This window comes from Aptenodytes forsteri, unplaced genomic scaffold, assembly GCF_000699145.1.
Source record: "Aptenodytes forsteri isolate BGI_AS27 unplaced genomic scaffold, ASM69914v1 Scaffold53, whole genome shotgun sequence".
Taxonomy (NCBI): Eukaryota; Metazoa; Chordata; class Aves; order Sphenisciformes; family Spheniscidae; genus Aptenodytes; species Aptenodytes forsteri.
This window is the reverse complement of record NW_008795909.1, coordinates 4,908,413-4,922,311: the sequence shown is the minus strand read 5'-3', so window position 1 is coordinate 4,922,311 and position 13,899 is coordinate 4,908,413. Positions and strand designations below refer to the sequence as shown.

The 13,899-nt window shown below is 38.0% G+C and overlaps 1 protein-coding gene across 1 annotated transcript in view; it reads left to right on the top strand.

Moving 5' to 3' along the window:
- The window catches only part of SLC25A26 (solute carrier family 25 member 26), a 96,205-nt gene that overhangs the window by 25,326 nt on the left and 56,980 nt on the right, over positions 1 to 13,899 (top strand). The window contains exon 5 of the mRNA XM_009284511.1: positions 828 to 875. Within this exon, the coding sequence (XP_009282786.1) occupies positions 828 to 875 (48 nt within the window). The remainder of the gene's footprint in view (positions 1 to 827; positions 876 to 13,899) is intronic.

Here is a 13,899-nt window from a genome sequence, read left to right as displayed (position 1 = left end):
AAAACACTGTGGGGAAAAATGTTACACGCATTTCCGTGTGTAAAAGCCAGGAAAATGAAGACACAAATACGACCTTTAAATGATCCACTTGATTTTTATTTGCTTGTAAATGAAAACTATTGTGATAATCCTGCACAAGAGGGTCACTGGAACTTCTTTTTGTGACTTGGTCATTCTGCTCTAAAAGTTGGTGCTCTCAAAACTGTACGTTTTTCCCCTTCTTTGTAGCTGGCCAGAGAACCGTAAGACTGGCTAAACAGTGAAATAAACTGTCCTATAAGATATTAAACATAATTTTATATACACTGATAAAATAAAATGTTAATTGTTTTGAATGTTATCAGCTGGTTAAAAATACAAAATATTTGTCTTGATAAAAGCTCTGAATCAAGGCTAAGAAGGTGGACATAGGAAGCTCTCATCCTTTGGGTTCATTTTGCATGGGCTATTTAAACAGAAGAGTAGTAGTTTCAAAATATTTATGGGATAGTGGATACTTCTACACCAAAATACTGGGCAAGTAGAGTTTGAAGTAATGTGTTTCTGTGCCTTCTTGCCCTTTTAATTTTAACTGTAAGGTATTTTTTCTTCTCTGTAACTTATTATTCTGAACAGTGGTTAAATGATCTTTGAAATGAGCATAAAACCCTCTGGCATTGTAAATCATGGAATACAGTATACAGTGTTATAATCAATATAGTCAATTTGCAGGAAGTTCAGGTCTGACACTCAGTAAGGCTGTAACGCTTGCCTCGTAGTCACTGATAAATTGTGGTCTTTGGCAAACTAATTCCATATAGCTGATGCTTTCTTTTGTTGGTTTACAGGGTATTCAAGGACTTTATCGGGGTTATAAAAGCACAGTATTAAGAGAGGTAAAACACTTGTCTTTCTCTTTTTTTCTAAAATTGATTCTTTTGCCTCACTTTGTTTTCTAAGAAGAGAGAGTAGTACAATTGAGATCAATTGCTGTAACAGTAAGCTCTAAATCCTACTGTATTTCATTCTAGATAAGTTACTAGTCTGTGATTTAAATAGAATACTGATAATGTGCACTAAGAAAACCTGTGGTACGTGCAAAAAGTCATCTACCATCCTGTCTCTCAGTTCTGTTGCTGCTAAATTGTAAAAGGATGGAAATGTATAAGTTGACATGATGAAAACCATAAAATAAAGTACTGGAAACTTCCTCAAGTCTTGTGATTGCATCATGTGAAGTATGTATGCCAACAATGGTGAACTGGTGGCATCAGGCCAAGTTTGGCACAGACGGATTTAGGCTTTCTTTAAATATATTTGTCAGCAGATGCCAAGAGATTATCTGTCATCTGTATATAGGGAGAATTGTGCTCCCTGGTTTGTTTTTTTTTAAATGCGTGAAAGAAATACATTTAGTCATCCAGTCTGTAGATGCGATATGGCATTACTTAACTCTAAATCAGAAGTACTTCACTGTTGGAAAAAAACTGGAGCTAAAAATATTTTGGCCTGCTTGGCAGAAAATAGTTCCTAAACTAAAATCTCTTCATAAATGTACTGTGAATTACAGGTTTAGTGTCATGGAAGTGTTTGATATGGTGTATGAACTAAAGGCAGATTATAAAAGAAGTAGAAAAACATACTGATGATTTCCCAGTCTAAAACTGTTTCAGAATCAGATCCCAGGAGGTCATCTTTTGACAAAGCAGAAGTTGCACCATGAGCACCTCAAATAAAGAGATGAGGCTCAATTCCTATGAAAACATAACAGCTGTTGTCCAGGAACGGTTCTTTACTTACTGTGTTCAGTGTGGTACATGTGGATTTGTCCTCTCCTTATATAACTCAACCGAGTAAACTAGGTTTGGATCTTTGCTTCTTTTGTTTTTTAAACACAGGATCAGATCTTTTGGCTGTGTTGCCATTCATAATAAAGCCAGTTGCAGAGGCTTTTTAAGCCTTCATTCAATAGCTCTGCTTTTAAAAGCCTTTCTTCATGCTGAAAACTGTTTTTAGGACAGTTATGTTAGCCAGGTCTTGTTACAGTTATGGAATAAAGATGGATATTACCTAAAATAAGAAATACCAAATTTAGTGTTCCTTAAAGTGCTGAAAAATGATAATGCACTGCAGTCTATTTTAGCAGTTTTGAGTGTTTAAAAAATTAGTTATTTGTGCAGAGATGACACCTGCTTTTCTGAAACGTAACCCCCCACCATAGCTTCGTCCTGTACTTATTTTCTGGCTCACTAAACACATGTTATTCACTCAGATTTCATTTGGAGACAGGCAAAAAAGGCGAACAAATTATTTTGATTTCTCTGAGGAATTCTGAATAAATGAATAAATTTAGATGCCATTGAATACAGATTTTGCATACTAACAGGTAGATAAAACACATGGTTACTACTGGGTGCTATTCTCCTTAAAATTAGTTTTGACATATGTCAGGGTGGTAATTAATTTGCAGACCATATTTATGGCATATCCTGTGACCCTGCTGAGATAACTTTGTTTACTCAAAATGGCAGCACTTTGTTGGAAATTTAATGGGGGTCCTCTCCATTATGTATATTCATAAAAGATCCCTCAGAACTGATTTCAGTTGAAGTATTGCTTTTTGGGAGAATCTGTCCAATAGAATGAGAAATAAATGATTACCAAATGAAATGTGCTTTCTCTTCAAAATGAAACAATCATAGGTAAATTTAGATGCCATTGAATACAGATTTTGCATACTAACAGGTAGATAAAACACATGGTTACTACTGGGTGCTATTCTCCTTAAAATTAGTTTTGACATATGTCAGGGTGGTAATTAATTTGCAGACCATATTTATGGCATATCCTGTGACCCTGCTGAGATAACTTTGTTTACTCAAAATGGCAGCACTTTGTTGGAAATTTAATGGGGGTCCTCTCCATTATGTATATTCATAAAAGATCCCTCAGAACTGATTTCAGTTGAAGTATTGCTTTTTGGGAGAATCTGTCCAATAGAATGAGAAATAAATGATTACCAAATGAAATGTGCTTTCTCTTCAAAATGAAACAAATCATAGGTGATGTTTTAAAAAAAAAAAAATCTGTTAAGACCGTTGCATTTTTCTGACACTAAATATTGTAAAGCAACGTCCGCTTGAGTAAGAACAGCATATTGAACCTTCAGCTGGAACTGTTGTAAGCCTGACATTTAATCTTGGTATTTTCCCTTCTCTTTAAGTACACTTCTTCCTTTAGGGAAGGTCTTTATTTTCAGATAAAAATCTATATTAATTCATTATTGGACACATCCAGGTAGCTGCATAGCATATATAGACTGGTATTTAATTACAGCTGACTTTTATACTTACAGAGTTTGTTTACATGCTTTGGTTCTTTACTTACACAAAACCTTTTGTTTAGTTACAGTGGAGTGGGATTTTTGGATAGAGGGGTTTCAATGCATGATTTTTCATTTAAAAAAAAAAAATAATTGGAAGAGTCTGGGAATATTGATGCTTTTCAGATGATGGTATTCTTGCACTAGCAAAAGTCTTGAACCAGAATTTAAGAAAGGTTAATTTTAGTTGTTGCATCAATATCTACATAAAGCAGATTTCAGTGCCTGGACAGAGATCTGCTTGCCAATTGCTTGGACTTAAGTGAAAATGAGTCTGATTGTTTATAAAGGGAGTGTAATGTTAAAACCTCGTCTTTTTACTGTAGCATAGTAGATCTTTTCAAGACACCCTTATTCTGCTCCGTGTAATTTGCACTAGCTCCTGTGCTGCTTCTGTTCTGATGCAGGGTAGTTGTTTCATCCTTCATTTTTGAGTCTCACTTTTTCACTTATCCCCTTTATCTTCTCATCAGAATACTTTCTGTACAGATGAATATTAGAAGAGAAAGAAGATGGCTAAATACGTAATGCTTTTGGAAACAACTTTGAGTGAACCTCAATGCTTGGAAGTTTTGGCTATGACTTTCACCTAACTCCTTTTTGGTGCCTTTCTCTCACATCTCCATTACATTTTGGTCTCTACATCTTCCTTTGATGTAGTTACACTGAACTAACCCTAAAATGGAAAGGGAAGTGAGGTACGCTGCATCATTCTGTTGGCAGTAGTAGCCCAAAAGAGACATCCATGCTCCAAGAGGAAAGCTTTTGTGATAAAGCACAAAGTGGGAGTATGGCTATTAGGTTGCTGAATGAGACTTTGAATAAATGGCAGAAATCAGAGGCTGTGAAACGATGTGGAATTCCCATGATGTCATTTCCAAAGCAAATCCAAGTGAGAATTGTCCTTTCCTATGGTTGTAGTGTACCAGTGTGCATCGGTGTGGAAACTGGATCATGCTACTAAGAACAGTCAATGAACAGGTAAATTTATTCATGTTTTCCACAATAGAGACAAGCTCATTTGTAAAATCTCCAGCCATCTTATAACAAGGCAGGAGCAGACTATAAATCCACTGTAAATCTTCTAGAATGTCTTAATGGGAATGTAGTTCTGCTGCTGAGATCTTATATAAGCAAATGGAGCCAGATTTTTAATTCCTGCATAATTCATTTTATTAACTATGACCAAGTAGAACATCTGTTAAAATTCCATAATGTTCAGTTCATGGGAAAAAGAGAGAAACCCTTGAGTTCCCGTTGGAGCTTTTCCATTAATGTTACAGGACTCTAGCAGATGTCTTAAAGGACATTGTTATGAATGAGAGGACAACACAAAAGAAAAGGAAGTGCCTTGTCCAGTTTCCCTGTGTACAATAGCTCACTGTACAGTGAGTTACTTCACCCTCTGCGTGTCTGTGTGCAGGTTGCAGCTTTGCACAAGCAGTGCCACGGTTAACCGTAGTGTCCCTTCTGTCTTGAGTTACCGTAGTTTGGAAGAACTGAGTCCTGAGTGGGTGTTCTGTGTGTTTTTAATCTGTCACTTTTTAAAATATTGCAGATGGACTGGGCCCTAGCCCAGAAGTAGATTCAAAAGGAGCTAAAATTAATATTAAAACTCTTCCTTAAAGACAAAGGGGATGGAGGATGACTGGCTCTTTATAATTCACAGATGTCTTGAAAGGAGACTGAGAATCACTTTCAGATGTCAGTCTTTGCTGTGCAGGTAGCCCTGAGTAAGCTTGTCCTCTGCGCTGCCTCTTAGACTTTTCTGAGACAATTCAGGCTGTCTGCTTGTGGTGGCTTCCATTCAGGTAGAGGTGGTAATGATGCTTTACTTGACAACGTTGTTTCAGAACTCATCTCAGAGCTCTGAATTTGAAGGAAAACTACTGATAAATCTGAACCCACTCTTGTACAGCATGCTATTGATCATACTTTCAGTGAGATAGCCTAGTCATCACTTTTGGGAGTCCTAGTTTTTTATGTTAGTACAGTTGTGGGTTGGTTTGGGATTTTTTGTTTGGTTTTTTCCCTTCAGTGTATGCAAGTCAGAGCCTTAAGTGGATAAAGGCAGCTACTGCTGTCTTGGGAGGGAGAAAGCACTCCATGCTATATTAATTTTGGGGAGGAGGACAGCTAGTTCAAAGTGTGCGGTTGCATTAATGAGTGGCAGCAGTGTGATAAATAGGCAACAAATTCAGGCTCTTCCCAATCTCAAAGCCAAGAAATAATAACGTCTCCTAAGGAGGAGGTACTGTTTGTTGTATGTATGCCACAGAACTAGTGTCCTGTTATAATGTGTGTATCAAAAGGGATATGGAGGGTACGCAGTGCAGCCTATGCAGATGAAGGAGCTAGCAGAAAAAAGACCAACAAAAAAATCCCTTCTTAAATGACTTAATACCTGGGAGAGGGAATCTAAAGCAACTAGCAGCAATATGGGCCTTACAGGCACACCTGCTGCATTTTCCTAAATTTAAAGGGTCAGTGAACAAAGGATGCTGAGAAGGGTTTGTATAAAAATGTGAAACCCAGCTGAGATATGTTGACCCTGTTGACTGAGGGAGGGAGGGGATCTCTGAGGGCTGAGCTTGATAGGGAACAGTCTGCAAACAGGGAGCCTAGTTTGTTTATCCACTAGAGGTAGTTTTGCATGCTTTTCTTTTGTTAGGACATCTTTATATAAATATCCTGTTCTCATAGCTGTTAGAGGGCTTTTTTTAAGTTTATCTCTGTTGCTGTAGGACAGAAAGAATGTTATTAATACGTTCTTTCACTTGCACAATTAAAACTTTGATCTTCTATCATTCTCTGTGTATTACAGAGCAGATGTTGATAGAAATAGGCAAACAGGACACTATCTTAATACAATATTTGGAAAAATAAACATCCTCCTTAATGAAATATGTGCAGTATCTGTCTTTTGTTACCTTCTGGAAAACTGAGCTGGCTTTATTTTATTTTGCGATTCTAGATAGGTTAGGTTTAACCAGGAATTTGCCAGGCAGGATCTGTAACACTGGGTTTTTGACTTTTACTGAGCAACCAGCATTTCTTTGTCTTGGGTGTTTCTACATAGAACAACGACAGTCTCATGAAAGGTGTAGGAACTGTAAAATGGATTAACTAGCTAGTCCCTGCCATGTGGAAAATTGTGCAGAAGTTATGTGACATGATTAATGGGAGGAAAGTTGAAAAATAAGTCCCTGCTTTCCTCCCCCCCTTAACACTACTCTGTCTTGGAAAGCCTATCACCGGAGTTGTATGAGCTCTTGTATCACTTGTATGCTTGTATCCTTCTAGATAACCATATTCAAGAGATTTTCATTTTGAAAGGTGCAAAAGGGTTAAAGGTAATTCTTGTGGGGTAAGAGCAGGAGACAAGTCCATGCTGTGGGATAAGGGCTCAGGCACATCTAGCTTGTGACCTGGAACACTGATAAATGGACAAAAGGAATAACTGTCCTTCGCTGTTGTAGGTTATGCTCATTACCTTCTCCTTGCAAACGCTGGAATAGTACTTGGAAATGAAAATGGAGATCTCAAAAAGCACTTATAAATTACTTTTACAGACCACAAAATAACCCTGCTTTTTCTAATTTACCAGTTGTGGGAAATAGGTTTTGTGACATGCCTGAATGGCAAATAAACTGCCCAAGGTGGACAGAGACCTAAAGCAAATTCCTTTGTTGAAGTTTGGGGGGTGTAAATTTTTTTTTTTTGGTCAAGCATGTGCAATGATCTCGGTTTTTCCGGTTGAACACTCTCTTTCCCAGGCTATTGGTTGTAATTTTTTTTTTTTGGTCAAGCATGTGCAATGATCTCGGTTTTTCCGGTTGAACACTCTCTTTCCCAGGCTAGGTGCAGTATCCATATATACTGGTTAGAAGCAGAAAGCGGCCATCCTTGCTGCCATTGATTTGCAGTTTAGCAGTGGAGCATACAATTATTGCATATGTCTGACATCAGTGGATATCTTCAGGTGAAAAGAATTTCATATATGCATAGTGTTTCTGTATTTTGAAAACTACAGCCTTGCATCTAGGGTCTTTGAACAGAAAAAACACTTCGAAAACTATGTGCACTAAAAACGGCTTCTGTGATTTGATAATGCAGATTCTTTCCAAATGAATGCGTGTGCAAGCAGAGTCTTGCAGGAAGTGTATTCTACCGCATGCTTGAAATAGAGATACTATTTCCATACATTTTTTAAGCAGCTTACTAAAGCATTTTTGCAAGTGATGTTTGCTGCAGCATTCATGGTGTAGGAATGTTTTGTGGGTCAGTAGCAACACTCTGGGCAAGAACAAGTTGGGAAGAAGAAAATGCCTAACTTTGTTCTGGTGTTCTTCATGCTGTGATATATTTTTGTTTCTTTGTTCTGTTTTGTTTGTTTTTTAACTTTAAATAACCTAAGAACCATATTCTTTACATTGATTGCTTTTGATTTTTTTTTTACATGTTTCACAATGGTTTGAAGAACACACTCCACATGCTATCTCCAGTGGAGTATGTGGATTTCCTCAATCTGTTTCCCCACCTAAATAAAATTATCTGTGACAAAGGATCAGGAAGTGGTTGCAAATCCCTCATGAAGCAGAGCACACAAAAAGCATCCCTTTCCCTGATGAGAAGGTGGGACAGTAACAAGAGGGAGGACAGGCACCAAGGGATAGAGTCCTCATTGTAAAAGGAGGGGAAAAGGCTTAAAATAGTAAAAGTACTAAGTAGCAAATCAAAGTGATTATAAGGCGTATTTAAAAAAAAAAAAAAGCTATCTGATAGTGTCATTAGATGAGTAACATCTTTAAAGCTTTCCAGAGCAAACTAAGGATATTAGAGTTAATGGAGTAACTTTGAATTTTAAGTCATTGTAGCCTGATAGCACGACACTGAAGTCAGGGGAAGCCACTGCATGTCTAATGGGATTAGACAGTTGTGCTTACTTCTGTAAAATTTGGCTGGCCTTAACACTTGCTATTGTTTAAAAGCAAAAAAAAAAAGGAAGAATCGAACAAATTTGTGGAATTTTTGGCTGAGTGGTGACTTTTAGTTTTAATTCCACAGCTACATTACTATGTACAATTACATTACTATGGGCAACTGTATTTTGTCTGTCTAAATTCTTTCTGTAGTTCTCAGTGGGAGACAAGATTTCCTGTTTTACTAAGTTGTAGAGTAATCCTGCCGATGGCTGAAGGGTTGCTGGGCTGTATCTGGTGAAGACTGTGTTTCATTTGTGGGTGAAGCAATTTCTGTATGTCTGTGCTGAAGCAGGTAATTCTCTAACCCTAAAAAGATACGTGCGTGTGGTGTATCTGTTTATATAAAATCTGTACAGAGACGCATGGATGCATGTACATGTAAAATATGGTATTGTTTTTAATAATACCTTGTCAAGGGTCTTGGACTCTCTGAAGCAACTAGTCCTATAAATGTGTGTGATTGGTCTGGAACAACAAGCAATTTAGCAATTTTCTAAAAGTACAGGGCTGTCTTTCAAGGATGAAATTCTTGCCTGAAGTAGACCAAACCATGATTTTTACAGTGGAAGACTTCCACCAGCAGAATCATGCTGCTGTCAGTATTAATAGCAATTACCTGGTTTTCATACTTGGGCTGCTATTACCTAGTATCTACCTCTGCTAAAAACCAGAAGCACAGTTAAAAGAATCGGCAATCCAAGGTCAAAAGTTTTTTCCCCAAAAGTCCTTGTATGATGTTATCTCACCCAACAGTTCTGCTTTAACAGAAACACCCGAGTATCTGCCCTGGTCAAGAGAAGATGCACTTCAGGACCTGAGGGCATAGTGAGAGTTCTGGGGAGCAGGGCTGGTGTGGGACCAGGAGCCCAGGCTGTCTGCTTTCTGATTGCCCTTGAGCTTGGCAGTGACTGAGAGCCTTTAGCACTTGCGAGTCTTTGGCCATAAATTGAGTGGTGGCTGTCATCTTGCTTTCTCTTTTATCAGAAAGATGATGTTTTCAGAAAGACGATGTTTTCGTATTTTGTAGCTTGTTGAAATAGTTCAGCAAGAGGGAGGTCTGAGAGCATTGACACATGAGCTCTAGTGACTTGTTTGGGAGAGTCCCCTTCTTTTTGCTGGGAGTTTAGCACCTCTGTAGTTTAAATCAAAGTAGCATAAACCGGTGGGCTTTGAGCTGGAGTTCAAAGGAGGGCCTGACATACCCTGTACCAGAACCAGCAGAAGCTAGTGTAAGTAAGAGATCTCTGGCAGTGGGGTGAGGAAGGCAGCCGGGGTTTCCTCTTAAATCGTCCCAGCATTGAGTCTAGGAATCTGTCATCCATATCCTCAATATGAAAATTCAGGTCTGCATGTATCCATAATAACGTGCCTGTGAGTGGTGCTGGGTTTGGTGGGAGCCTCAGCACTTGAATTACCATTTGTGCAGATTTTCCAAGACAGTAGTGATGATGATCTTTCATCTATAGGTACAACAGCACATTTGGAGGGATGTAGCTAAAGCATGTAGAAGAGAGGAAACTGATTTTAATCTGGACTGCTGCTGCTGAAACCATGCCTTCATTTGCCCATAAATAATTCCACCCAACTGTGACATGTCACTAGATTTTTTTTATATATCTAGAGATATATATAATACTTGCTTTGTTACTTGTTTACATTACATATAATATGTATATATAAATAAGTATTAGGCATCTACTGAGAAGCATGAAACTGAAAAGTTGAATCTGAAACCCAAAGGTTATGGTGAAGGTGTGAAAAAGAAACCAGATCTGCGGCAGAGAGCTTATATAATTTATCACAGTTATAATAATGTTTGGAAGCATGGCTAGAGAGGCACTTGTGAGAGTCTGCTGCAAGAACAGTTCTTCCAAGTGCTTAATACAGATCATACTTCAACTTTTTTTGAAAGACTAGCTTATTATCTTGCAGGAAATAAGAATTGATTCCACTGTTTTGAGTGTAGAAGTGACGCCCAAAAAAGAAAATACTGAAAGTCACACCTAGCTTCAGAATATTTTCAGGGCCAGATTTGGCTGGTTTTAGCTAACGGAATACATGAAACAACTTTCCTAGCTTCTTTAAAGGGGGATCTTGGGAGTGCACTAGCAATCAAACCTTATAGTAAACATTTTGGCCAGTTAAGGGAAAAGTTAATTTTGAGCATGGGAACTTTTGCTTCTATTTAAAAAAAAAAAAAAAGAAAAATTGGAGCACAGTGACCTTTCTTTGTTTCTTCCTTGCTATGGGCATATTGACTTCAGTGCTACAAGCTGTCATACACTAGAGGGCACACAATGCTTGCGATTGCTGCACTGCCAGCGCAAGGAAATGCCTATCGCAAGGGATCTAATCTTAGGATGACCTGTGGATCTTGGAATTGACTTTGCTTTAATCCTGCCTCTCAACCCAGTTGCAAAGGAAACATAAAATTTGAAATGTTATTAATTTTATTTGACTCTGGGGACTAGTCCCATTGAATTTCCTGGGACTAACTTGTGTGAGTAAATTGGGTGAGATTTAGTTTGGGAATGATTTTTATGGATTCCTATTTTTTAACTTTGACTAGGTTTTCATTTGATATGAATCGATTGAATAAGGTCTGTAGTATTCCCCATGTATCCTTGCCCAGTGGAATAATGCCTATGTGATGATAAAGAAGAGAAAGGAGGTTGTATGATCGTAACACATTACAGTGTCCATGCTGAGAGTTCACAGGTTATGTAGTAAGCTATTTTAAATTTTTTTTTTAGCATCAGTTTTTGCCAAGATTCTGCATTTCTTAGCTTATCTGTTTTTAAGAAAAATACAATAAGCTTTATAATCTTTGGGATAATCCCCATGTGGTGTGCGCCTTAATTTGAGATCCAATGTCACTTGTATGTAGCTGGAAATGCATGTGGGAGATGGAACAGGAGAGATGGGTGGTAACGTGATTTTCATTATTTTTATAGAAATGTAGGCAAAGCAGGCCTGGTGCGTATACTGCAGATGGAAATAGTGTTGTTAAACTAAGCTCTTATCTCACTTCTATTTTTCTGTTAATTTTATAGAAGCCAATGAAGTGTAAGCTCTGCAAATTTTCTTTTTTACGCTGGTTGAATATGTGAAAATTGTGATCTTGCTTTTCAAAGCCAGCAGATCTAGCTACGATAAAGTAGAGCTTGGCCTGAACATTTTGGCATCACGCTGCAGATAGAGCAGTGCTTGGGTCACTCTGCCAGATCTGGTTATCCCAGGCTCGAATCTTTCCCAGTTAAAGGCTGCTAGTGATGTGCGATATGTGACATGGATGAATGTCTGTCATGAGTAAGCTGAGGCCTGTCAATGCTCTTTCAGACAGAACAAACCCCCAAAAAAGAGAGAAATGTAAGCCAGGATACTATCCCCGCTTTCCATGGGAGAACAGCTAGTACATTGTATTCTGTGTTTGCATTTGACATTGTACAGTCTCTTAACTTAACAAGAGAAGAGCAAATAAAGAAGTATCCGTACGTATCAGACTAAATAATATGCTCGTACCTCAGCGGGAGGTTATCTGCTCCATTCTTGCTTTTGCTGATATGGAGTCCTGAAGTGCAAGAAGACATGTTAGGAGTCTCATGAAATATAAGACCATGAGGCACTTAGCTGAATCTTGTCTTGCTGACTTTAAATGTACTGAATGCCAATTAAAGCAAAATTTGGCCCAGTATAATTTTGCCGCTGGCTACATACCTCACAAGTTCTGGGTGGATTTTTTTCCCCTTTTTCTCCAACCTTCTCAGCATTTTGCCTTCTGGCCTGTACAGCTGTGCTGCTAGTATACTTTCTATTTCTGGAAATGACCCATGCGGTTAGGTCAGTTTGTTTTAGCCTTGCTCCTTGTTGCTGAAGTAGAATAGCACATTTCCCCTAACTGCATGAAAGCCAGGGTAGACAATCTTGATAAATATGATTAATGGGCCTCTTTGCTTTGCTCTGCAGCTGAATGCTTCCTGAGGTTCTGTGTCAGCTGGGCTACAGCTCCCCAAAACAGCCTTTACATAGAAACTGTGCCTTAGGTTCAATTATGTTGTTAAATATATTTTTATTCACAGCTTTTGCTATAGGAAAGTCTTTGCAATTGAAATATGGTAATAAGAGTCTGAAGAGGTAGTATTGGCAGGAAAAGCAATTCATAAATATGGGTGAGTTTGGATTTTTTCCCTCTGTCTTGTTACCTAGAAGTTTGTAGGTTACATTTCCTGTAACTGAAGTTAAGTCTGGGGTTAGCGGGGTGTTTAATTCCTTGCTCTGATCAGCAGGATAGTAACTATGATAGGAGATAGTAGCAAGTGATGGTAGCTTTGAGTCAATTACAACTTGTCGGTACATGGAATATATTTGTAGGTTACTGTTATGTTTATTTCCAGTAATGTGACTTAAATATGATATTTTCTGTCAGATTCTATGAATATCTTTTGTGTTGTCACTTTTGTCAGAAGGAAAAACAAATGAAGTATCACGTTATCTTGATGAAAAATGCTATCCAGAGACTGCAGCAGTTACGTGACTGCTCCTTCAGAAACAGAATTAAAGAATATAAGGGGGAGGGGGGTGGAACCCACACTGATGTCACTGATAATAAAATAAAATGTGATTGGCATCAAGGAACGTTCAGCTTGCACCTCTATTAATTAGCGAACACTCACATTCATGAGGGTACTCTGCAAATTGTCCTTAAAATTCAGAGGCCAGACTCTGCCCTGCAAGTGTGAATTGCTGGCTGTAGCACAGGCTGAATCCATCTAGCTTTCCCGGTGACTGCTATGCAATTGTAATTGCAGGAGCACATAAGCATTCTCAACAATTGAGTACAAGTCTTAATAGCAAATAATCCTCTTGAAGTTGTTCCCCCCCTCTACTGCAATCAAAGGAGAGCTTTGTTAAGGCATTAACTAACAAATTAGCTGCTAAATACTGGTAATAACCTATTTCCCATGGATTGCTTTTTAATTATAGCCTAAGCTGTGTGATTCCTGAAATCGCTTCTTTGGCAAAACAATGTTTGTGGTCATTTCCAACCACTGTAACTAATTGGCAAAAAAGTAATTTTTAGAGTCTTTACTGATATCAGAACACACTTTGCTTATATATTCCTGCCTGCAGAAATACTTTCTCAGTGTTTCTCTTAACTGTTACTAGTATTTTAATTTAAATGTATTGGGATGTGCTATGAAATTGTTGTTTTAATTTTACTTCCATGTACAATATATGTCCTCATTGGATTCTTAGATAGCATAGGTATTTTCCACTTAACTGTTACAAGAAACTTTTCCTGTGGGGGAGGAGGAATTAACCACTTTGGTTTTTATATGTATTGGTTAATGAAAACTATTTATTTTGGTAATCTGTGTCTCAGCGACTGTTTAGAAAAATAAATGGTTTGGTTTTTGGAGGGAGGGATTATTTTTTTGTATATTCATTGCTTTTCTTCCCCCGATTTCAATAAAGGCTGCACGTCTTTCAATATATCATTCTGCTTCCCTTCAAACCTGACTTTTTTCTAAGGGAGCACAGCCATCAAAATTG